Source organism: Condylostylus longicornis, unplaced genomic scaffold (genome assembly GCF_029603195.1).
Source record: "Condylostylus longicornis isolate FDR11 unplaced genomic scaffold, ASM2960319v2 ptg000135l, whole genome shotgun sequence".
In the NCBI taxonomy this organism is placed as follows: Eukaryota; Metazoa; Arthropoda; class Insecta; order Diptera; family Dolichopodidae; genus Condylostylus; species Condylostylus longicornis.
This window is the reverse complement of record NW_026578103.1, coordinates 6770123-6796560: the sequence shown is the minus strand read 5'-3', so window position 1 is coordinate 6796560 and position 26438 is coordinate 6770123. Positions and strand designations below refer to the sequence as shown.

The 26438-nt window shown below is 22.8% G+C and overlaps 3 protein-coding genes across 6 annotated transcripts; 2 read left to right on the top strand and 1 right to left on the bottom strand.

The window, feature by feature from the left end:
• The first annotated feature begins 396 nt into the window (after nucleotides 1-396).
• Nucleotides 397-4752, top strand: LOC129615108 (protein fuzzy). The gene is made up of 6 exons (XM_055530183.1): nucleotides 397-666; nucleotides 738-1298; nucleotides 1358-1408; nucleotides 1479-1627; nucleotides 1700-1996; nucleotides 2091-4752. Exons 1-6 carry the CDS (start codon nucleotides 574-576, stop codon nucleotides 2155-2157), a joined length of 1218 nt encoding a protein of 405 aa, XP_055386158.1. The 5' UTR covers nucleotides 397-573; the 3' UTR covers nucleotides 2158-4752.
• Nucleotides 4753-5568: 816 nt separating this feature from the next.
• Nucleotides 5569-23732, bottom strand: LOC129615244 (proton-coupled amino acid transporter-like protein CG1139). 4 transcript variants are annotated; one of them, XM_055530366.1, is made up of 8 exons: nucleotides 23136-23732; nucleotides 22786-23017; nucleotides 22591-22690; nucleotides 8102-8246; nucleotides 7647-7998; nucleotides 7042-7578; nucleotides 6800-6972; nucleotides 5569-6305 (listed from the first exon to the last, which is right to left on the bottom strand). In XM_055530366.1, exons 4-8 carry the CDS (start codon nucleotides 8232-8234, stop codon nucleotides 6061-6063), a joined length of 1440 nt encoding a protein of 479 aa, XP_055386341.1. In that variant the 5' UTR covers nucleotides 8235-8246; nucleotides 22591-22690; nucleotides 22786-23017; nucleotides 23136-23732; the 3' UTR covers nucleotides 5569-6060. The 4 variants fall into 4 exon arrangements, with proteins under 4 accessions (XP_055386341.1, XP_055386340.1, XP_055386342.1 ...); XM_055530365.1 differs by having other exon boundaries at nucleotides 22591-23017; XM_055530367.1 differs by having other exon boundaries at nucleotides 22591-23012.
• A 2120-nt stretch (nucleotides 23733-25852) lies between these two features.
• LOC129615427 (dolichyl-diphosphooligosaccharide--protein glycosyltransferase subunit DAD1) lies at nucleotides 25853-26438 on the top strand. The gene is made up of 2 exons (XM_055530636.1): nucleotides 25853-26047; nucleotides 26140-26438. The coding sequence occupies exons 1-2, from the start codon at nucleotides 25928-25930 to the stop codon at nucleotides 26356-26358; spliced, it is 339 nt and encodes a 112-aa protein (XP_055386611.1). The 5' UTR covers nucleotides 25853-25927; the 3' UTR covers nucleotides 26359-26438.

Here is a 26438-nt window from a genome sequence, read left to right as displayed (position 1 = left end):
TATATGGAAATATAATCTGTCAAAATAAGACATGTTTTTCAGGATATCCTTTTTAAAACGTATTTTTTATGGTGAATGATTATTTTTGGCATATTTCCCTCAAATCAAAGGAAATTTTGAAAGAAACTTGAAAAAATTTAAAAAAGATTTAAAACCATAATAATGTTTAGTATAATTTGAAATCCAAAAATATTTCAAAATTCAAAAAAAATATTTTTAAATTTTTAAATAAACAAAATATAAAGCAAAACAAGTTCATTGTCAAATAAAAACAGTTTATGTAGTGTGAATCTAATTTTCTATAACAAGTTAATCGAACAGTATAACATGTTATTCTTCTGTAGTTGAATGGAGTACAAACAGTTTAGATTTAGATTCTGAATTAATAACTTTAGAATGTAAATTGTGAATATGTTAATATTTCCTTTAAAGGGAAATTTCTCTCATGTTTAATTTTGGACAATATAAATTATTTTATTAAAAAATATTTTCGATTGCGCAAGTGTAATAATGTAGCACCGTTATTATAAATATTGCTAAATTAAAATTTAAAATATTTCGGATTAATAAAAAATGACTTTACCACCGCAAGCAGTGCATCTAATGTGTTTAACAGTCAACGGAGGGAATCCAGTTTTTACAAGAAAAAAAGGGAATGTGGAAAGCGTAATTGAAAATTATTTTTATTCCTATTTTATATAAACATTCTATTTAAAATATTTGATTTTATATTTTAGCTTCCATTCTCAACAGTAGCATCTCTCAATGGAACACATATGTTTTGTAAATCTCAAGGAATTGAACTTAAAACAACCCATACAGCAGATTGGATATTTGTTTGGAAAGATTATGACTCCGTGACTCTAATATGTGCTGGGAAAAATTACACGGAAAAACATTTGAGTCAATTAATAGTATTGGTTTACAATGTTTTTCTTCTATTTATAACAGAAGACGATTTAAAAGCAACTAACAACTTTGATAGAATACGTAGAGAAACAAAAAACTTTATGCCACTAATTGAAAAAATTTTGAATAACTTTGATTCTGATTTTCTTGAATACAGTGAGTGCATTTTAGCTGTAGAAAATACTCAAATATTGGGAAAATTGAATGAATTTGCATTACAATTTGGTTCATTATTCTGTGCAATTATGATCGGATCAAAAATAATTGTAGCTACAGAAGGATGGTGGGATCTAAACGAAATTGACAGAAAACTTTTGATTATTTTATTTCAAACAACAAACAATCAATTGCGAGATATTCCAGTATATTTACCTAAGAAGAGCCCAAATGTAATATTTATTTTAACTTTCAATAAAAATTATTTTCATTAAATTACAATCTACTGCAGACCGCTTATAGATTCGTAGCAGTACCAATTGTTGGATTAATAACTCTTTGTGTAAATGTTAAAAAATATTTATTTGATTTCTTTTTTAAAATATGCATGTTTTTTTTATTTTTATTTTAAGGTTCTATGTGGCTCAGAACCATCGTACCACGACATCAGTTTACTAACCCAGCAAATATTTAAAAATGATTTTGAAATATTACAAAATGCAGAGAAATGCATACCAAGAAATATTTCTAATACAATTGAAATTGAAGAAAATATATTAGGGTTTGTAACATATCCTCTTAAAAAATTTTACGAGTAATACATATAACACATTAAAATATTTCTATCTTAAAGGCTTTTAGTTATCAATAAAATCCAAAAGAAATATGTTATGACCAGGAATCTTCATCAAGCATCAAACTCAAAGCGTCCTTCAAGTGGATCTCATAGATTAGATATATTGAAATTATTTTTTTATCAAGCCGTTGATATAACAGACGAGTTTTTAAATAGAAAACCAGAAGAGAATAAAGTTAATGCAACTGAATCATATTGGAGTTTGGATTATCATAAATGTCATGCTTATAATGATAATTTTGGAAATTTGATTATAGCTTTATATGCATCTTCAATACCAATTCAGGCAATGAGGTAAATTAGTTTTCTCTTTTTTAATCAATTTTCAGTTTTAACTGAATACTTAGCTCACTTTGGTTCTTCTGCATTAATTATGTGTGTATTGCAGGCTTACAACAAAAAAAACTTTGGAAAATTTAATATCACATAACGAAAGCACATGTTGGAATAATTAAAAATCATTGAATTCTTGAAAGTTACGTATCTTACATTCATTACATTAGATGCGGAGAAATTTTCTTACACATTCATTACACAGGAGATTTTCTTATATAGATTATTAACTTTATAAATACGATTTAAAAAAAAGGAAACGCAAAGTTTAAATTTTATTTTTAAATTACAATCGAAAATTTATTTTTAATAACAAAAATATACACATTTTCTACATGATATTTGTATTATATTCAATTTATTTTAATAATATTATTGTCATTTTTAAATGTTCTTATGGTTTTAATCTTCATTTTCAAAATTAATATTCTGTTATTTGGTTTCTTTTTTTTAAGTATGTTTGGATCGATTAAGTGTATATTTAGTTTTTATAACATTTACTTTTTATTGTATATTATATATTTTTTAATAATAACATATTATGTAAAATATTTAATAATGTATTTGGTTTTATATGAAATACATAATAAAAATGCAATTTACGGATAAAATTTTTTAAAAATTTATTGTCTTTTTTTTTATAGTTACTATGAACGTTAGTATGCCCATTAATACTATTTCTTACAATATGAATTTTTTTATATTATTAAAACTATATTTTAAAACAATAACATAAAATATATGAGAAATTTTAAAGAAGATTAGACACATTTAAAACGAAAAAATAGTAGAAACCTTGTATAGATGATTAAAAATTTATTTATATGAAGTACAATATATTTATTTACCATCATTTTCAGAAGACTTACGCATTACAAGATAATATTATTAAATGATTAATTTTTTCTTTTCATCTTCCATTATTATAAAATTGATATGAGGTCCGTTAAAAATTGATATTGAAAAGTAATATATTCAAAATATTTAACTTTTTGGGGTCCAATTTATTTTATATATGTATAAGTTTTAAAAATGTAAGTAATTGAATTAAATTAAAATAATTCTAATATTAAGTGTAAGTGAATTAAGGAAATTTTGTTAAGAATTTATTTTTATTAATCATTGTGTACAAAACTATTTCTAAAAATTCCTTTACATTCTTTAAAACACATTTTTCCATTGGAGAATATTAAAAAGTCTTATAGCACACATTATCAAAAATTATATGTTTGCAAAACATTTCATAAAATATTAGATAAATAACCTTTATTCTCTTAATATAATCGTCCATATTCTGTTAGTCGTATCACTTGTGGTGGTGAACTTATTGAAAACTATGTGGGTTTTTAAATAGAACTCCAATTTTGGATAGGATGTTGTTCGGAAAATTAAAAAATTTTTAAATAACTCATCACCTCAAGAGATAGAAGTAACATAATGTGTACATACATCGAATATTTTCACATTCTTTTCCTAGTTTCTTGCCATTTTTACTTGGCAGAATTTAATATAATATTTTACGATATTTGAATAGAATTAATTAGAACCTAAATTAATATTTCTTAATTTGAAAAAATTTTTTATTTATTTTTTTTTAGCATACTTAAACGAGATACATTACCAAACCTGTAATTTCTCACAATGTAACGCGTTATAAAATTTTATTTGTCTGTACATTACGCAAATTCGCAAAATATTTGAAACTACAACAGCTTTTTTTTTCTAAATTAAATTAAAATTTAAAACAAATAAATATTTTAAAATATTTTAGAATTGCCTTCAATATTTAATTTCGGTTTATAATATAAAAAAGGCAATCCGTTGCAATTTTAAAAAGCAATTCTATTTAAATATTAAAATTTAAAATTAAAATTATTTTGTTAAAATATACATTTTCAATTACAAGGAGAAAATAAGAGAGCCACTATTTTAAAATTTTATTAAAATAAAGTGTTTATCTAATTAAAACTAAATTTCTATTTTAATTATTTTCTAAACTAAAATGTTTTCTTCATTTTGGAATATTCTCTGTATTGTAATTTGCGATAAAGCTCACTCATATTGTGAACCTTGCAAATTTCATGAAATCACAAAAAAATATTTAAGTTTTTAATTTGGAAGCTGTCGTAAAAATAATTGTGAACAAAAATATAAATAGTTTATTATATAAATAGTTTATTATATAAATAGTTTATTTTAATTCGTTTTGGGAAAACGGAAATTATTGCTATCAACATAAGTCTCGTTGGCATGGAACTTTGAGGTTTTCTTTTGATTTATTACAAAATTTTGAAACATAATTTATATTAGGGTAAGTTTATTTAGTTCTTTTTTTAAAACTGTTTGATTTAAAACTATTTGAAAATACTGAGAAAAACAATGAACACCAATTTTTTAAATTCAATAAAAAATAATAAGTGAATTTTATAATAGTGGTGTAAAATATAAAGAAATTTTTCAAAACAATAAACAAATGAAGTACATTATATTGAATTATTAAATTTGATTTAGTTGAACATATCATAATTACAAGCAGCGACAGCTAAAACATTATTATTTCAAAAAAAATATTGTGCTTTAATTTTGTGACTGGAATAATTAGTAGAAAATGCATTATGAGTAAATAACAAGTAAATTAAAATTTTGTATTGTCCTGTTCAATTACTTTATCACTTTATACCTAAATTAGGTAGTTAAAAAAATAATTACATGATTAAAAATATTTATTTATTTAAATATTTTTAATTTATTTTTCGGTATTGTATTTTAATCTTATTTATGCAAAAACGTTTCTATTTTCATGAAAATAATTTATTATATAAGCAAAAAATTTCTTATATTTATAAGTTTTTCTTTTTTTGTATTATAATTTTATACGCTTTCAAAGCAACAAAATAAAAACTATTATTAAATATATTAATACAAACATACATTAATATAATAGGCTGATAATTATTGTCAATTTGTATTTGTTTTTTATATTTTTTTGTGCATTAATACTATTAAAAACAATTTCTTTTCAGAAATTTTACTTTAATTTATGCACATTATATTTTAATTTAATATATATATATTTATATATATATACAAATATGCTTCTATGAACGTAAACCTTTTGAATTTCATTTAAATTAATAAAAACACAGTGCAAATCACAGTTAAGAAAATTTTAAATTATTTCTTAACAATTACAAACTTATTTCTATTAATAAATAAAATAAAGATTAAGCTTGTAATATTAGGCTTATTACTTATTTTATTTCAGTAAGCAAGCATAAATATAATTTATGTTTATATTTGTTTTTTCTTTTTACATACATACATATTTAATTATTTCTTTTTTTTCTATTTTTTTTAAATATTAGAAATTAAAACTTATAATTTTTGGCGTACATAATCCATTGGAAAATATGCAATAAATTAATTTTCGTAATTTCAAGAAAAGGATGTTAATAACAATTAAAATTTAATCAAATTAATTGAATAACAATATTTTATATAATTTGCAAAGCATTTTTGTTTCAAATTTTATATCTGATTTTATATTAAACTGTTTATTTTAGAAATAAATAATTAAATATTGTTACTATTGTAACAATTTAATTAAATATTGATAACAAGCAAATTGAAATTCTAACATGAAAATAATTTTGTAACATATATTGATTTGGTAACATATATGTAACGCGATATTTTAACTAAATATTAATTATTGATTACTAAATATGTACATTTCATATATATTAAAATCCTTATTACATTACTGTTCAAATTTCAAAAACATATTTTACTCAAATATAAAGATTTCATCCAATATATTTTTAATTTTTTGTACATGTTAATCTAACCTTAAAAAACATTGTACGCCTGATTTCTTTTTGTTTTTTGTATTTTTTCTTTTTCAACACTTTTTATGAAAACAAAAAAAAGTTAAAAAAAATAATTTTTTAAACAAATGCAAATAAAAAAAAAGAAAACATTTACGAATAATGTAAATTTTTTAAACATAATTTGAGACTTAATGATTAATCAAGGTTTGGATCTAAAATTTGTGCTAAACTTGCATATGTTCCAAATATGAAACCGGCAAGTCCAAACATTAGTATTGTAACATCTTTCCACAGCTTCCAATAATATTTACCGAATCCAACATTCCAAAATGTAACGATTTCAATTATTGGTGGTGCAATCAACGCCAGCGTTGAACTGCTTACTGCTCCAACTAATGAAATAATTTGTGCCAAATTTGGTATAATAGCCGCAAGAACAACTAAAATAATTTAATTATAAAAAAGTTTAAATTGACGAAAATTACAAAATTAAAAAACTTATACTAAGCATTACAAAAAAAAAATGTTCTACAAATCTCAGTTTAACAAAATATTTAATAAGATTTATAAATCTTTCGAGTTCGTTTAAAAATTTAAATTAAAAAGTCATTTGTTCGAAAATATCGTTATATATTATAATTTATAATATGCAAAATATCATTTATAGAACATTTTTAAAATTTCAGATAGCTTTTGTGTAAAAATTTTTAATCAATACCAGTAATGAAAAAAATTAATATTTATTTCATTCTAAAAATTTCAGGTTTGTAACTCAACCCAATATTTTTTTCTATAAACAAGAAATAAATATTAATTTCAAGCATTAAACTAGTAATTTAGATATCCATTCAGTTCAATCATCATTTTTTATTATAAATTATGAATTTCAACAATTATATGTAAGTAATATATTTTTTTGGAAAGAAAATCTTACATGTAAATGTGACCAAAATAATTCTTAATGAAACTTCTGATAATCTTTTAGCTCTTTCTGTATCAAATTTACTTTGAACATATGGGCTAATTATATTAACTGGTACATAAAATTGTAATGTATATGATAAAAATATTGCTACAGCCATCATAACTCTGACCGATTGAGAAAATCTATAATAATGAAAAGTTTTTAAAAAATCTCTGTTGAATATTTAAAAATTTTTGTTATTTATTACTTACATTTCATTTGGTGGAAGATTTAAAGTAATACTTCCTCTAACATTTTCACCATATTTTAAATAACCAAAAAATCCTACCGATGTATATAAACATGCTACAATAACCATACCGGTATTTAATACACCAGTCCAACCACCAAAATCTTCAGGTGTTTTCATATTATTTTCTAATGGTAAAATAACTCCAATTCCTTCAAAAGCATATATTGCTGTACCAAAATATAATGGTAAAGTTGCCCATGTACCAATAGGTTTAACTGTGTCAGCTCTTGGTAAATCTTTTAACATATATAAAAATGTTATAACTAAACCAAATATTGTTAATAATGAAGCCGCAAATGATACTGGTGTCAGGTACTTTAAGTTTCGAACTAAATTTAATGCAATCATTGGAAATAGCATAATTAATAAATAAATTCGTACATCAATTTTAACAAAATAATGTGCAACAACTTCTTGTATATTTAAAGCAACAAATACGAAATAAACACAACAAAAACCAATTTGCGTTACAAAGAGAAATGTATTTACAGCTGATCTAAAAATAAAAATATTAATGTTACTACTATTCACTATTTAATTGAAATATTTTCAATATTTTCTTACCTTGCTAAATTTGAATAACGATTTAAAGTTTTTGGACCAGTTTCAAAGCATGTATAGGCAACTTCAGAAAATGTCAATGATGGTGCTTGTATTCTTCTACATAGTTCATGTGAACAATTAACTAACATATGCATACAATGTGTACAGATAGCACCCATTATTAAAGTACCAAATAAACCAACATAAAGACCAGCATTTTTAAATGCATCTGGCATCGCCAGTATTCCAGTACCAATATTACCTTTTAATAAATGAATCATTGTATCAAGATTCGATGTTGGATGCTCTAATGTTCTATGCATCGATGGATTATAATCGGATTTATGAATACTATCATTTGATGTTGATGCAACTAAAATATAAATATAAATTTAAATTCAATTTTAATAAGGTTAATAAAATAATTTTTAAATATTATTTAAGAAAAAATTAATAATTTTCTTTTAAATACTTACTGCTATCATCGCTTTGAACATCAACCAATCCATTGTCTGGTGAATTACGTATGTCGGGTCTTGGTGGAATGCTATGACCTTGTTCAAAATCAACATCCGATGAACGCAGTAACGGTTGTCGTTCTGTGTTCATTTTCTTCCCACTCTTTAAATTTAAATGAAATTTAATAGATAATTAATTTCTTAATAAAAAAAAAATTATTATTTTAAATTATAACATAAGCCAAAAAAAAATTCTTTTTTAGTGCAGGTGCTTTGGTGTTAATTATAATTTTTTATTTAAGGTGTAAAGCGTTTATGAATTTTGAAACTTCTAAAATAATTTTTTGATTAAATAATTTAGTACCTTAAAATTGTAAGTTTAAGGTATTTAAATTGTTTAAAATTAAGGTATTAAATTATTCAATTAAGTTATTTAAGATGAACTCGGTACTTCATATTTGAGCTGAATTGAATTTAAAAACCATATATGTTACTACAATATCGAATTCATGCTTAAAAGACAATCTGAACAAATCCAAACATTGTTGAAAAAATGTATTGCTTTTGGTTCAGAAAAGTTCTTGGTTTGTAAATTATAAGCTTATAATAATTTTCTCATAAAAATCTTTTTCTGCTTGAAACTAGTTGAAAGGATAGGCCCATATATTCTCCTGTTTTCAAAAAACTAAAAGGTAATTTGAAAAGCACTTAATTATTGAAATTAGGCGATTTTTGTGACTTATTGATTGAGGGAAATGTTAAATTATGGGTGTTATAAATTTATAGTAACCTGTTATATTTTTTCAACTATAAAATTACCCACAAATTGCTTAATGTAAATTCAAATAAGAAACGGTATCACGAAGTTCAAATTACACCACATTTTCTGCTCTTTTTTTTTACCATCTGTTGTCAATAATTATTTTAGATTATTTTATTTATATTGTGATTAATAGATTTTCTATTTATTTATTGAAAACACTGAGATGCATAACTCTTCTAAACCGCATTCAAATATTTATTTATTACATTTGTAAGTACTCTTCATATATAAGTATGTATATATTTTTTTTTTTTAAATAATTATGTACTTGTAATTTTAATTGTTTAAATAAAATCAAAAGAAAATCAAATAATTATTTTGAATCCAGTTCAAAACTCGAAATATTATAAATTCATATTTAATTATTATAATATTTCAAAGAGATTATCAAAAAAGTCATAAGCAGACGGTGCTAATAAAAAAGAAAGAATAAAAATTAGTCTGACACAAAAATATGTAATTTTATACAAAGTAAATTTATTTTTTGTTTTGTTTCTGTTTCAAGGAAACCTTCGCATCTCAAACAATTCACATATAATATTAAATTGGTGATTAAAAATTTAATCATAATCTTGTATAGGAAAATTTTTTAAATGAAATGAAAATAATGCATTTCTGATAAGCTATATTTGTGCATTGAATTTATATATAAGTATGTAGAGTAGATTATAGAAATGAATTGTTCTGTTTTAAGAGAATGCATGCGGTTAGAGAATGCACTTTGTGAATATTAGAACGGTATGTATGCTTTTTTTTTTGTGTTGAAATTAAAGAAATGAAGAAATGAAAGAAAAAATATTCCATAATATTTACTAAAATTTCCATTGTGAATCATAAAAATATAGTATGAATATCGTGACATGGACTCGGCACTTAAAGAACGTGTATTTGAAGTTCAATGAAAGAAGAATATGTTAACATAATTTATTTTCTATTTATCATACGAATTTGAATACCGTACACTATCACGAAAAAAATTAAAATTATTATTAAAGGTCAATGACTTAGAAAGTTTAGATATTAGTTATAAATGTAAAAAAGAAAATATTGTTGAATTGTTAAACTAATTCTTTTAAAATTAAAGTATCCACTCTTTGGGAAAATTATAGAAATATAAAAATAATGAATAGAATTAAAAGTGAACGAAACTAGCTATTCTGTCTCTGCACACTAGAGTGCTTGAAAATTCTCTAAATTGTTCCGCAAACCTAAATGTCTAATTAAACAGTTGTAATTTTCTAATTCCACAGTATTCTAGTGGGGCTATATCTATTTGATTTTAGTAATAAAATATTACAGACTTAAAAACTGAAGTAAAAATTTCCGTTTTGTGATAAATCTAATTTTCAAGGGTAAAACCATTAATAAAATCGTTTCATTCTTCTGTTACTCCATCTTTCTTGTTTCTTTTTTTAAATATGTATAAGTTAAGTGAAAGAAATGTAACTATTGAGAATGTAATCTGTGGCGGGATAACCAAAATGACCTAAATTTGTAATTAATTATGTCAAAGGTCGCACGCTCAATATTCAATGTCAGGTCATCAATTTATTAATTTTATTTAATTAAAAAAAAAATAAAAAAAAATTTTATTATTTTATTTCGAATATTATTTTTCTACTTTTTAAAAGTAAAACGTAAAATATTTAAAAAATAATTTTAAATTTAAATTTATGCTTACAAAAATTTCTAGCAGAATGAGTTCACAAATAAAATTTTAAAGAATTGAAAATAAATTTGGCTTGTATTTTAAATCCAAGGATGCATTTAAACCTGCTGAAATTATTATGTAGTAAACATTAAATGAAATTAATATAACTTTTTATACTATGGGCCAAGCGTTGTTTTTAAAATTGAAAGACCTTGTGAAATTATTTAAATTAAACTTATATAAAACATATAAAAAATAAATAAAATCATACTGTGCAAACCACTGGGTAGGTGCAACTTTGCAAATGATTTAATAATAGAAATGTTGCTATATTGAAATATTTTGAAAAGAAGATAATATTGTTCCGAACCTGCATAACGTAATAATGTGGAACTTTATTTTCATAAAGTTAGAACTTAGATTCCAAATTTTGACTAAAAACAAATAAATTGAAAAACTTTCATGCACATTATATTCCCAAAATAAGACGTTTAATTCATTGCGATTTCATGCATTGGAATGAAGTACTACATATTATGGTCACATTTAATAACTTCAACAATAAGTTATGACTAAATTATAAGAAATTCGTTTTTGAAATTATAATTTGATATAATTCATACACTAGAATTTCAATAAAATAAAACGAGTAAGTACATAAATATATGTAAATACATAAATTAAAATGTAAATGTAATCAAAAACCCTTGAACATGAGCGCAAAAATCTCATAAACACACATAATAAATAAGCATTTATCAATACAAAGAAGAAATTTTTACATAATAGCTGAATAATAATATGGGTTAAAAAATGAAATTACAAGTGTGATTATGAGACATTCAGGCATGTTTTCTGATAACAAAACAACATTATTGTTATATTTATACGGACGTCTTCACATATATTCATATATACATGTACACGTACTTTCGTTTCATATGGTTAAATATTTACTGATTAATAATGTCAATAGCAAAAATATAAAAGGAAAAATAATTCCACATGATTTATATTTATATAAATCCATATGATTTTACGAAATCTTATCTAATAATAAAAATTATGATTAATATTTAACAATATTTATGAAAATTTAAAATAGGCGTTAATTGATTGAATAAATCAAAATTGAATAGTACGAGTATTACTATTAAAAATACGATTAGAACTATTTTAAGTTTCAATTGAAAAATTAAATAAAAAATGGGTGGTAAAAATAATGTGGAATTTATGTGTTATGACCCAAACGAATTTTAAATATAGTTAAAATATAAACTAATTTTTCTAATTAGTTCCTTATCCAAGGAAGAAAAATAACTTCTTCTATAAAGAGGAGACAAACAAAAATTTATATATTCTTTGGTGAGAATCAACCGCTTTTCGTGGATACAATCGTGCTTACAAAATAAAATTTGTTTATTGAAAAAGGGCGTGGGTAATAAAGAATAAAATCTTGCAAGCATGATGTACACATGGAAATCTACGATGATTCAACGGCGCTCAAAAAGAAAATCACTAAATTGTAAACCACTTAATATTTTTCATCATACATAAATCTGATAAATATTTTATTATTCGAGAATTCCGACTACAGACATATTGGTCGCACGTAGTAGATTTGACATTACATACATGACATATGTGACAGATGTTAAATAGTAAAATTGAAGATTCTATTAAAAAATAAAATATTGACAGTGTTCTAAATTTCATGCACTTTAAAAATTTAATTAATTAGATTACAAATTTTTATTTATTATCAATATTTTTATGACTATGAAAAAGTATATTCTTTTTTTAATTCATTGTATTATTCAGAAATCTCAATTTTCTTCTGTTTATTTTTCTCTTTTTTAATAAATAATTTAAGATTAAAATAATAATTATAATAGAAAATGATTACAATGTCAAATTGACCTTAAATTCATAATTAATAGAAAATATTTAATAAATTATAGAATAATAAGGGCGAAATAATAGGACAACAGTCAACATTTTGAATATGAGATTAAAAAAACCTAATATTTAGTTGAAATATTTTTTTTTCAATATACAAGTGATTCGATTTGCAAAATTTAATGTTTGAAAACAATCGATTCTCGATTTAATCGGCAAGATATCTAAAAGGAATCATTTAATTTTAATTTTTTTGAATATTTTCAAATAATTTACAAATATGTACAAATAAAATAAAATATAAATTTTATTTTAATTTTTTATAACTTCAAATTCTAAGCGGGAAGAAATTTTAAAGTTATAATTTGTATAACACTTGTTTCAATATTTGATCATATTTGATCTTACTATTATATTTAAATATTTGATACAAAAATATTTAAATATAATACTTAGTAATAGAATATTGTTACAAATTCAAATACAATTTCAGCCACATATATAAAATTAAATACATATTTTCGTTTTCTATGCGGTCTAAAAAATTAATCACATTCTTTTACCAATACATTTCAAACTCAAATTTAAAAATTTTTTCAAGAATTTCTTTAAAAATGAATGCACAAATTTTTTATAATATTATCAAAGAAAACATTAATAACCTGGCACAATTCTTTATAATATTTGAAAAATAAAAACAAAAATCTATTACGTAATCATAATATTCTTCGAAAAAAAAATCGTCCGTTTCTTCCATTTCCGATAGTATAGGTAGCAAAATTAATCAAGTTTCGATCAATTCAGATAAAAGACTAAAAAGGGTTCTGAATTTCCTACAAATTCAAAGTTATCCTACAAATTTTTTTTATAAATAAAAGCTTAAAATTTACCTAAAGAGTTAAAGTTTTTTTTCGAATTTTTTTATCACTCACCAAAAAGAACAATAATAAATATAATTCAGAAAACAAAAAAACGAAAAGAAAACGAAATGAATGATTCATTGTTAAAAAAAAGTGTTAACCAGGCATTTAAAATTGTTAACAGATTTAAGAAAGTAAGTTTGTATGTGCAAATTGTGAATGTTATACATTAAGTATAATATTTTTTTTACATAGTATGTATTGTTATCGACCACATTGTATAACATGGTCATTAAACAATACTTGGTACTGCATAATGAGCAGCAAATTTTATGCACCATGTTTTTAACGGTATTACAAAAATCGTTTCTCAACTTTCGGAGTAAATTGAGCTCTGACAAAACACAGAATTCTCAAATTTTCAAGATCAAATATTTGAGGTGAATGGAAATTTTTTTTTTAATTTTAGTTTCTTCCTTTCAGAATTTTAAGATTACCAAAGTTCTTGTTGGGTTCACAATATTTTATTACAAACTATTCAAATTCAAGTATTTTTCAGTTTCAAATTACAAAACGCGAAAAGTTAAAAAGTGAAACAAGAACTTGAAAAAAATTCTCTTCTAAAGCAAACAAGAGCGAATTAGTTAATAATTAAATTAACAAATTTTTAATTGTTCATATTTAATAATTAACGAATTTTATTATTTTTTTTTTTTGTCCTTTAAAAATGATTTCTTTCAACTAGCTAACTATTAAAAATATTTTATTTTTAGAATATTATGAAGAATAATAACTTTTCTTATAAGACCTGCTTTTCGCACTAATTTAATATCGTAAATCATCGGTATATATACGTAACCCTTTAAATTGAATAATTTAACAATTAGCGCAGCACGCTCCTATAATTTTAGCGTATTGATTTATTATAAAAAAAAATTATATTTTCTCCGATGAAAACAATCACACCCATTATTATGATGAACAAACATTATTTTTAAACATTATTTATTATTTATTATATTGGGGATGCTAGTAATTTTCCTATTGTATTTTAAGCCGTTGTTAGAAGTGTTCAATAATTTGTAACAAAGTTAAACAATCTATATATTTTTCACTATAGTTGTGATTTATAACAACTACTAAAGGCTTATATACTGATTGTGTCACAAAATAATTACATATATCTAAATATTTGACAACACTATACAAAAAGAAGTTCATAAAAACTGTAAGCTTCACCGAAAACGTATTTTTATGCAATTTCACACGTATCCGCATGAACTTAAATTATTTTGAAAAGTTCACAGAACAAATTCCAAAAAAAAACACGAGATTCCATTGTTTGAATTTGTTAATACATATGTACATACATACATACACATACACTTCTAATAAATATAAAAAATCTAATAAATTCATTAAAATTCATTGTAAGTAGTAAAAAAATTTCTTTATCAAAGTTTTGATTAAGTGGGCTACATCTATAGCTGCGTAATATTATTAATTTATTATGTTTCTAAATTATGTTTTATTATGTGAAAGTGAAATTTGTAATTTTAATAGAAATTACAAATTTTTCATAACAACACGACCAGAACTTATCTTTTATATCATTTTAATATTAATCACACGACAAAACTGAACAAAATCTAATTCTATTAAATTATGCCGTGTGAACTGACATATGTATATGTATGTATGTGAATATGTAAATATGTTTACGATAAAATTGAACTAATTTGAACTTGATATCGGATGGTTAATAAAGCTTTATCAAAATTTTATCATTCAGGGAACAATTTTTCAAAAGAATAAAATCGAACGTACCTTCCATTTTTTATAAAAATCCATTTAGAAAAAATAATTCTGTTCTAAAATATTATTTAAAATTTAATTTTGATTCAATAAAAAAAAACACTAATATTTTACAATTAAACAAATTCAGTACATGTGCACTTGTTCCACCTTTTCCAAAATTTTTGTAATTTATTTTCTCAAAGTCAAAAAATAATTTAATAATTTATTTTATTGTATTTATAAATATTTCAGTTTTAAAATGATTAATTTTAAATTTTATTTTTTGTTCCGCGATTGTTGTTATCACAACGGCAGCACAATAAAGATTGAGAGAATTTTGTTGAAAAAAACATGTAAATTGTGTATGATTTTTGAGTAAGAGAAATTCAAAATACATTTGTTTTATTTACCTACATAAAATGCATTTTTTTACGTTATTCTTATGATTATTATTGTTTTAATTCATTTTAATATGAAATCGTCTATATTTAAAATTAAAAAACAAAATTATCAAACTTTCCTTCCCTTCAAAGTAGTTTTACAAAAAATTCTTGAAAAATTGCAAATTTTTAAATTAAAAATTTTCCACTCGTTTATAACTAGCTATGTACTGATTATTATTTAAAATGTTTGTACTATTTATGCTAAAATATATAAGATAACAGATTTTTAAAGATTTTAAGTAATATTTATGTTTTTTCCAAAATTGTATTAAAGACAGCAAATTTATAAAAGAATGTTTTGTAGGATCACCTTTAAATAAATAGGCTTTTTCATAAACGTAGTCATGAACAAATATTTTCAGTCTAGTTTGCCTATAAACATTATTATATTTTCGCAATATAAGCGAAATTATCATGAGTAGCGCATTTAAATCATATGAAATGCTTTGATTTTATCAAGTTTTAAAATCATGAAATAAAAATTTTTTTTTGCATATTTACGTTATATTTTTGCAAGGGTTACGTTTCTAAATTATTATTTTGCAGTATTGCGTTTATGAAAACCTCTAAAACAATACAATACAGAGAATAAAGTATTCAAAGCAAATCTTTTTATATCTAATATTTTTGTATGCAGAAAGCAGTGTTTTGCATATTATCTTATATTATTAGAAAATTAAATATAAGTAATGAAATTGTTTGAAATCATCTTTAAAAAATTTTACATATTGATTTATTTTTAAACAAGAACAATTTAAAAAAAACATTTCTTATCAATAATAAATTTGTATAATTATTTTTATAGTTTTTGTATTGCTTTATGCAGAAAAAAATTTCTATATAAGAATTTTCTTAATTAACAATTAAAAGTTTTATTTAAATTTTAAAAGTTAAGAAAGAATTCGATAAAGATTTTGTAAGAAATTGATAATAGTTCAAATTTTGATATTGTAGTTCTTAAATTACCCCTTGCTTATCAATAGTTTAAAAAAGGGCTAAAAAATTTATTTAAGCTTGTTCGATTTTTCTATTTAAATTCGATTACAACAATCTTCTAACTCAAACGTATGCTATATGAACTTCTGTTAGTTCCAAATGCATTCTTATGCGCTTTAAATTTAATCTAAAAAGATTTAAAAATTAAGAAATTGAAGTAATTACTCGTAACATGAATTTAATGTTGAGATGGTATCATAATATCTAGAACTTTTGAAAACTTGGTTCTGATTTGTATAACTATACTTTTCTTAATTTTTATGTATTCTAGCCATTTTGTGCAATAAGAAGTATGCAAATACATAATTGTCACGTATATTATGTATATATTTATAAAATATAATATAAAACTCATATTGTCTTTGAACTTTTATATTATTTCAATATGATTTCACATAATGTTCCATTTTAATTGCAATTTAATTTCATTAAAAATTAAAATTATTTATTATAAGTTTTAGTATAATTATTTATTGTAAATTATATTAAATTAGTGATTATTAATAAGATTATTTATTTTCAATCAAATGCACTATTAATATTGTTAATTAAATTTTTAAAAATATGAAAGGTTTCTTTAATATGTGTATGAAAAAATATTTAAGATAATTTTTTTATACAATTTAATGCTTAACGAATGGAAAATTTTTAGACTACTAGATTCAAATTAAAGGATTTATTTGTAATTTTAAAAGTTATGGATTCAGCAAAAAAAAAAAAATATTTTTTTAAAATTTTCCACTATAAAATTAAGGAAAGGTCATAAAATAGGAATTTCAGGTACAATTTTATTTTACGAAACAATACAATAAAAACACTTATTTAAAATGTTTTTAAACAAAATGCATTTAATTCTGCTACCTGGAAATATTTTTGATTCTATTTTTTTTGAACAAGCATCTAATAGTGTTTGCCAAAAACTGACTATCTTGCCTTTTAGTAAGGTTCTTAAATTTTCCAATTACACGTTAATTTTAATGGAGGTCTAATTTTAATTGAATTAAGGAAAGGAAAGAAAACAAAAGTCTTTAATTCAATAAAAAATTGAATCAATTTATGAACATAAAGCATCAAAAGGGATCGAAACCTCAGCTTCATTCAACATTATTTGTAGGTTAAGAAACTATAAAAATACTTTATGTTCAATTTATAATGATATGGTTATCGATTTTAAAAATTATTTTCGGGCCGAAAAAGGTGGTTAAATCTAATTAAACGAATTAGTTGATAATTCTGGGACCAAAAAGGTGATTAAATTCAACTTAAATGTTATGGTTATTCAAATGTTAGTATTTCACAAATAAATTTCAAAACTACCCACTTACCATTGTGAAAAATTTGATAAAATATCTTGACAAAATATGTAAAAGAAAATTTTAGGCGAAAAAATAAGCTAATTGAACAAAAAGCGACAAAAATATTTCAGTAAAACAGGATACCTATATCTATAGATTTCAGTTCACTTTCAATTTTGAATTTATGAGTAAAAAAACTAAAATTAAATTAAACAAATGTGAGTTAACCTTACTTTCTAACATTCGTACAAATTGAACCTATAGTTTAAGTTTTTATGAAAACGTCTTCAGAATATTTTGATAAGCTTTCACTAACCACAAAGTTTGGTGACTAATGTAAAAGGGGACTGGTTGATAGGAAGGGATCAACCGAAGCGAGGAAAAATCAAAAATTTAAGATAAATATTATTCTAAGGAATAGCTTAAATTTAAAGCAATTTTAAGTTTACGACAATTTAGATTATACTATTTATAACTTTTGGAAAACAAATTCTGTAGGTCTGCGTTTAAAATAGTCAAGTGAGATGACAAATTTAAATTTATTTCAACCATTAATTTTACTTTCACTACAAAAAATAAATATCTTCCTTTAATGCAAGCCAAAAAAAGAACAATCTTATAGATTATCAAAATATTTTTTTCCTTTAATTCTAAAAACTTGTATCAAACATAATTCATAAGAAAAGCATATATAGTAGTAATAATAATAATAATAATTGTTAAAATAATAGTTATAGTCATAGTAATAATATTGTTTTTTTATAATATTCTTTTAAAGACAACTTTGTTTTTGGTTTTTTAAATATATATGTAATAATTATTTTTAACTTCATGTTTAACATGCTTGCCTTATGTTAATTTTGACTTTGTCGACTTAAAAATATAAAAAAAAATTAATATTTTTAATAAAACTATATCATTCATTTGAATGATAAAATAATTGTTTAAAAAACAATTAAGGTTTTTTTCTCTCTAAATACATATTTTTAATAAAATAAATTTAACATTGGTATCAAACATTATTTTTCTTATTTAAGTTATATTGTAAATAAACAAAAAAAAAAATTATGACATAGAACTGCACGGTAGTCTTGGTGATCCCATTTGTGTTAAAACTCTATCTAGCCATTGTAATGGACCATTTAAATGCAATTCTATCCAACATGGTGTTGATGTAACAGTTTGCCGTCGATATTCAGCACCCCAACCTTTAACAAATGATATTCTAATTGTACACATACGTGTTAGTTGATAAACAGCTTCAAAACCTTCTGTTACTGAATCTGATAATATTGCAGCAAATTCTTGATTATTAAATATTTTTAAATTACAACCAGGTGGTATTTTACATACAGTTGCTGGATGCCAACCATATCTTAGATTACAATTAGGGCTTTGTACAAATACACTAGAATCACTTAAACATTCTGCAAAAACTTCACCACCAATATAATATAAACGTACACCTTTACCAATGTGACGCCTTGTTTGTTCAATAACATCATTACGATTGACATTTGATAATAATCCCAAACAAAATCTTTCTGAATTTGATGGATCTGTAAAACCGTCAACTGTTATAGATGGTTGTGATGCATGAAATATTTCACCAACTCTTATACTTAATTCATAATAGCTTATTGAACACCAAAATGCTGGTTCATGATATAAAACTGGTTGAACTTCTAATGGTGGACTTGGTGATAACGGAGAATTATAATTTTCGGTTTGATCCATAGGATCACCATCTTCTGATATATAACCTGGTGGCGGTGTTTCAGTTAAAATAATATTGCCTAGTAATGGTAAACGTGGATCCATTTTATGTAATTTTTGTTTAATTATTTTTTTTTATTTTTTTTTTTTGTAAAACAAATGCTGTTATATATATAATATTTGTATGCATATATTACATGAATGTTATTTAGTATTCCAATTTGAAAATATTTAGTTATTGTGATGTATTGCCATTTTTTTTTTTATAATAGGAATGAGAATTTAACGATGATTATTCCTGTAAAGGGTTTGCCAAATCAGATGATACATAATTACTAATTTGCGATAGCCGTATATCAAATCATTGTTTTTTATTTAATGTTAAGTATTAATAACTGTAACTTTAAAGCGTACATTATATAAACCAACAAAAACAACACAGCAAAATTATTATTTTCTTACAAAATAATTTAAATAAATAAATCGGACATATTATTATTAATTTGGCTATGTGGTAAGTTTTTTCTTTTTAATATTAGAACGAAAAATCAAATCAAGCAGCGAAACAAATGATTCAATGATTACGTCTACAATCTGCAGTTTTGAACTTCAATTGCCTTTTTTTAATCATTGAGATCAAAAATTTTATTTGCATTTTTTTTTGCAATTTTTAATAAAATTATTTTACAAAATTTTCTAAAAATCTTTTTTTTTTACTATAATGGCTTAAATGTTTATTTGAAACAATTTTTAGTGATTGTCATACAAGACAACTTAATCGATTAAGTATTGTTTTAAGGAAAAAAAAAACAAGCATATTTCATAGTCATCAATTCGTGAAAATGCTTCAAATACAACACGTGCATAAATTGAAACTTAATACAAAAAAATATTTAGTAAGATTATTAAAAATTTTGTTGGATTTTTGTTATTAAATGTTGTTGCTCCTTTTAAAGTCAAAAAATAAAATAAGTATCTTTTATATTTCAATTTTTTTTGCATTTTATATAACAACACAACAAACATCATGCATCATAATTTTTAATTTATGAGCAAAACTTATTTAAAACAAATTGTACAAACTTTTTTCATTTACTTATTGGCTTCTAATTATATCATTAGATGCTTAGCTTAAAATAAATCAAAAATAGAATAAATATCGCCATCTCACTTTAGTTGTGTCGTAGGTCGAAATTTTCAGTTCAATTGTTAAAACTTTAAATATTTGTATTTATAAAATCCAATTAAGATCTGAATCTGCTATTGACTACTACAGTTTAATTTAGTAGATATTTTAATTGATCAACCTTTAAAGACTTCATCTTAATACAGTCACATATTTTATACTAACAATTTATTTATTTTCAAATTGAAATTACACTAAATAATTAGATCAAAGGGTATTTTATATTATAATACAACGCCGCTAGTTTAAGTTAAAAAGAATAATATAAGATTAATGAAAACAAATACAATACTAAATAAGCTATTACAAAATTTTGGCAATTTAAAAAAAAAACCAAATTAGATGAACAGCTGTTCAAAACCAGAAATTTTTCTTTAAAAGAGAATTACTCCCTTCATAAGTAATTCAATACATTTAAAGTGATAAAATTTTTAAGGAAAAATATTTGCATTTTATTATAAATATACAAAAATTTATAACACAAATTGGAAGGGATAAAATATCGGAGTACTATAACTATTACTCTTTAAAACTGCTATTAAAATGTATGTTAAGGGTTATTTGTAAAATCCAAGTAAAATTGTTTTTAGTAGACAAAAAATTCCACCTAGATTACGAAATATTCAATTTTTTTTTTCAATTTGCAAAACTATAATTTGATTAAATACATACATACATACATATTTGTATATGTTATGTATGAGCTTTTCTAAGATATTGTCAAAAAAATTCTCAAACTGGTTTCACAAAAAAAAATTTAAAAAAAATTCTTACTTCATTTGTAAATTAACCAAAATAAATATCACAGAATATTAATGAATTGCCCTTAACAGTTACAGCTAAAATGTCTGCTAAATGTTTTTAAATAAAGTACTCGTAAATATGCAAAACTATTTAGGTAAAAGTGTGTTATATTAAATCCGTTTTGTAATTATCTTATTCAAAAACAACTAAACATCTTAATCCTACATGATCTTCATATTCTCGCTTTGAATATTTAAACAGTTTCCCATGCTTGTTTGTTATGTTCATGGTAGTGTCCTAAAAACAAAATAATAATCAATATCTATTCTTTCAATAACATAAAAATACTAATAAATTTAGTAAAAACGTAGTCAATATAGTTGACTGTCAACTTGAATTTCTGAACTTCCCGTCCATTCATAATTTTTTACTTGTTTCTTAATTAAAATGCATCTACAATAAAATGTATTAAGTAGGTGCCTACAATATTAAATTGTAAAGGTATGTATATTAAGTAACTAATAAAAATAGGAAAGTCTTTTTACGTCATTTAATATGCACTATTTTCAGTATCATCTTATTTTATAGTCATTCTCTTCTATAATTTTCAAGGTTTTTACGGTTCAAGGACATCTTATAAGGTTCAAGAACATCAAAGTAAAAACAATTCTATATTTAGGAAATTACTATATATTACCTACCTACCCTATCTATACTATACCAATAAACCTATAAGATTTTATAATGTTAAGCATTAATATAAAATTTATTATTTTTTTATATTAAGTAGAATATAAAGTGTTAATGTGCAAAAGTAAGTGCAAAAACTTCAAAAAAGATTAAATCGATTACAAAAACAAAAATTAGGGAAAAACAACAGTGGGTTATCTTCAAAAGAAAACAAAAAACAAAAGAGAAACATGAGCTCATAAAATCAAATCAAATATTTTAAATTTCGTATTAAATAAAAAATATAAGGTAAAATATAAAATAATTAAATATAAAAATATACGTAATTTAATAATTTATGTAAAAATCAAAACTTAAAAAATTAAAAAAATTAGGTAAAATAGGTACAAAAAAAATAAAACACTTACTCGAAATTAAAATAAAAGATGATATTTCGACAAACGTAGACAAAAATCTCAAAATTTGATGACAAATTTAGCCTTGAAATGTTCCAATAAACTCGTATTTCTTTTTTTGATGTGAGCAGTTACGTAGTTATAAGTATATAAGATTATATTTTATTCTTAAATTGGTAATAAATTTTAAATAAAAAAATTAATTACTTAGCAAAAAATTGCAAAAAAAAAAAATTTAAAAAACAGCCTCAGGTTCTTTCGTTTTGATTCCAAAGACACAAAATTATTCAAGAAAAATAAAATGTGTTCTCTATTTGCAAATTAATTTTTAGCCAATTTCTTTTTAATTTCAAAAAATATCAAAATTTTTCTTTCTTTATTCGTGATTTTTGCAGAAAAATTCACACATTTCCTTCTCTTCTTTTGTTCAATTTCTAACCTTCATAAAGGAAACAAAATAATTTTTTTTTTGTATATTAAAAAATGTTTGGAAGTGAATTTTTTTACTTTTGAAATATTAAAATAAAAATTAAAATAAAATATAAATTTTAACTCACCTGTAGAGTGGTTAAAGGGGTTAAATCATCCATTGATTTTTCCCCAAAGCAAACGTAATATGCGTGTGAATTTAAATTACTTTGAGATCAAATAGGAACCTTTTTAATTATAGATTCTTTTTCTTCTTATTTTATAAAGGTCGATTTCTTCTTATTAATTTTAATATTTCTTTTTTTTTAACTTAAAATTAATTTTACTATATAGGTTGTTAAATATTAATAAGAACTTTTTAACATAAATATGCTAATTTTTTGTGTGATTTTAATATTTTATATTTATTTTTTCTTCTGGGGGCTCATTTAACAAAAATCATTGGTTAAATTTGGATTTCTTTTGAACTTTTTTTCTTTTTTTCCTTTTTTTCTTTCTTTTTTTGTATTGTGCAACTTTAAAAATTCATTCCTTTTCTTAAATGTAGTGCTATTGAACAATTTTCAAAACTATTTAAATTAAATAACTTTAAATATATTTTATATGAAATATTAATATTTTTTAAATATATAAAATTTCTATAATTTTTTTTGGTTTGTAAAAATTTGTATAAAAAGAAATGAACCTTCCTCACTCTGCTCTTGCAATTTTTCTACTTTTTTACCTATTTTCTTTGTTTTCATACGAGAAGAGTAATGTCAAAAGTATTGCCAATATGTTTGTTATATTTTTCTAATTTGTTTCTATTAAAAGATTGGTGAATTCAAATGACAAATTAACGAGCAAATAAGTTGATGTCAAAAAATAAGTATGTACGTGAATTATAAAAGTAGGCATAGGGAAATTTTTTCTCACATATTCATACAAATGTTTTTTATTCTGTAATTAAGAAAAATTTCAGATACTTTTATAAATATTCAAAAACCAATACTTTAAATATTATAAAATTATTTGAATATGTAAAAATATTCACTTATAAAATATATGGCCCACTGTACTACTACGTAGTAGTGCTTAGTACTTCTCAAAAAAGTATTTATATATGCCATTCATACAACTCAATTATCTTAATTTAAAAAAAAGATAAGCTTTCTGTGAACGTGTTTTTTTTTATCACCAAAAATTATTTAATTTTTTGACAACTAACTACAATTTTGACACATGCTTTGAGGTCGTGAAAATCCTGTATTGCATTAAATTTAAATGCAAAACACAGAAATGGCACATATCTATATTTTGAAAATTTTTTTAATAACAATTTATTTGTTTTAAAGTAAACGTTTCCAGCAAAATAATGAATGAAAAAAGGTAATTTGAAATTAGGAACGAAAAATAAAACAAATAAGTATGTTAATACGAGATTAAAAGCAAATTAACAAATATTGATGTTTAATTTTTTTATTTTTTTTTTATTTTATTTATTTCCATTTTATTTTTCGTTTCACTAAGTCTGCGTAAGAGGTAGCAATATAAATCAAAACAATGTCCGGTTTAACTAGAACAGAAACTGTTGAGATATTAGGTATGTAAAATGTGTATTGTCCTCACTAGATTTTAAATGTGTTAATTATGACAAAAATTGAATCAGGTGGAAGTTTAAGGTAAACAATGAAATTTTTTCGACCAATTTCACATTACACCTTGGCATAATATCAAATTATTACTGCAAGTCACAATAAAATATACATATTTCGTTAAGGACCTTCAATTTACTGTAACACTGCGAGAGCGACAGTCGCACAAAATGTCAAAATTTATTCAATCAATTCAATCTATTGATTTAAACACGGTTAGTTATATTACTATGACATAAATCACCCACACGCGAATGACAAACGTCATTCTTAATTTGGATATAAAAATATGCGGGAAAATACAAATAAAAAATATAAATAAAAATAGATTTTTTTAGATTGTTTTTAATTAAATTGCTGTCGCTATCGCTGTCAATGTAAACTGAATCGCAACAACGATTTTTCTGCAATAATTCGTACGATTCTCGTACTCGGAGTGTGAATGAAAGTTGTCGAATGTGAACAGTGTATTATATATACAAAACATGTATATTTTATCTTGTTCCTGATTTTTTGATATCTAGCTTGGTTTCTCAACGTTTTTTTACATTTTAACAAATACTTTAGTTGATGAAAATTCCATTACTTTCATACATCTTGAAATTTTTCTTCTGGAAAACAAATTTGACATTTAAGCAAAATTTTTTAGAAAAGTAACAAGCAAATGAAAAGGAAAATGAATTAGAATTTATGAGAAAAAATATTTTAATTCTTTTGTATTTATACGATTCTTTAAGAGGTTGGTACATTTACGTGGTTTGTATCTTAACTATTTTTTCAAATACAAAATTTAATTCCTACAATTCCTGTCGAGGTATATTTAACTGAATAGCAGCCTTAAAGTGTATTTAAGTTTTAAAACAAAACTTTCCTTTCATTAAGTAAAAAATTTTATAGAAAATTTTAATTTAATTTTTTTGTTGAAATACAATATTTTACGTGCATTTTTTGTTGTTATTTCCTTACGTACCTATGAATTTGCAATGTTTAAATAGACAAGTTGTTTGCAAGTAAGTTTTCATCATATAATTTGTCAGTGTTATCTTATCTTTCTTCGCAATATTTTACATACTTTGTTTCTTTCAATAAGATTCAATTCTGTTTCAATTTGCGTTTCATTTAAACACTTAAAACATTGCCTTCATAATTAAAGTGACATTTATTTGACATATAAACAATCTGACGTGTCAGTAACTTGTTTTGACGTTTTAGTTTTGGTGTGGAAGGAAATTATTATCTTCAAAAATTTTTTTTTAATAATTATACATTAATTGCATATTGGAAAAATGTCGAATTTAAAAACTGTTCTAGGAAAATTTTATAATGAATACGTTAATCATACACCAAAAAAACTGAAGATAATCGATGCTTATTTATTGTACATTTTACTAACCGGTATCGTACAAGTAGGTTATATGCATACAATTTCAGTGTGAAAAAATTTTAAAGAGAAAATATTGAAACTTGATATTTTATTGATGCTCAATTTTATTTTCAGTTCGTGTATTGTGTTTTAGTTGGAACATTCCCATTCAATTCATTCCTATCTGGATTTATTTCAACAGTGAGCTGCTTTGTGTTAGGAGTATGTCTACGTCTCCAGGCTAATCCCCAAAATAAAGCAGTTTTTCAAGGAATATCACCGGAAAGAGGATTCGCAGATTTTGTATTTGCTCATGTTATCTTACATCTAGTTGTAATGAATTTTATTGGTTAAGATTTATTTTCAGTACAACAACTAAATCACAAGAACAATTTTTGTATTAAGTTTAATAATAAGTAAAACTTACAATATAA

Coding starts and splice junctions, on each gene's coding strand:
- LOC129615108 (XM_055530183.1), top strand. CDS start 574: ATGACTTTACCACCGCAAGCAGTGCATCTAATGTGTTTAACAGTCAAC. Junction 667..737: donor AAAAAGGGAATGTGGAAAGC/GTAATTGAAAAT, acceptor TTTATATTTTAG/CTTCCATTCTCAACAGTAGC. Junction 1,997..2,090: donor ATACCAATTCAGGCAATGAG/GTAAATTAGTTT, acceptor TGTGTATTGCAG/GCTTACAACAAAAAAAACTT.
- LOC129615244 (XM_055530364.1), bottom strand. CDS start 23,168: ATGGATGATTTAACCCCTTTAACCACTCTACAG. Junction 7,579..7,646: donor CGTTATTCAAATTTAGCAAG/GTAAGAAAATAT, acceptor TTTTATTTTTAG/ATCAGCTGTAAATACATTTC. Junction 6,973..7,041: donor AATCTTCCACCAAATGAAAT/GTAAGTAATAAA, acceptor TCATTATTATAG/ATTTTCTCAATCGGTCAGAG.
- LOC129615427 (XM_055530636.1), top strand. CDS start 25,928: ATGTCGAATTTAAAAACTGTTCTAGGAAAATTTTATAATGAATACGTT. Junction 26,048..26,139: donor TACTAACCGGTATCGTACAA/GTAGGTTATATG, acceptor TTTTATTTTCAG/TTCGTGTATTGTGTTTTAGT.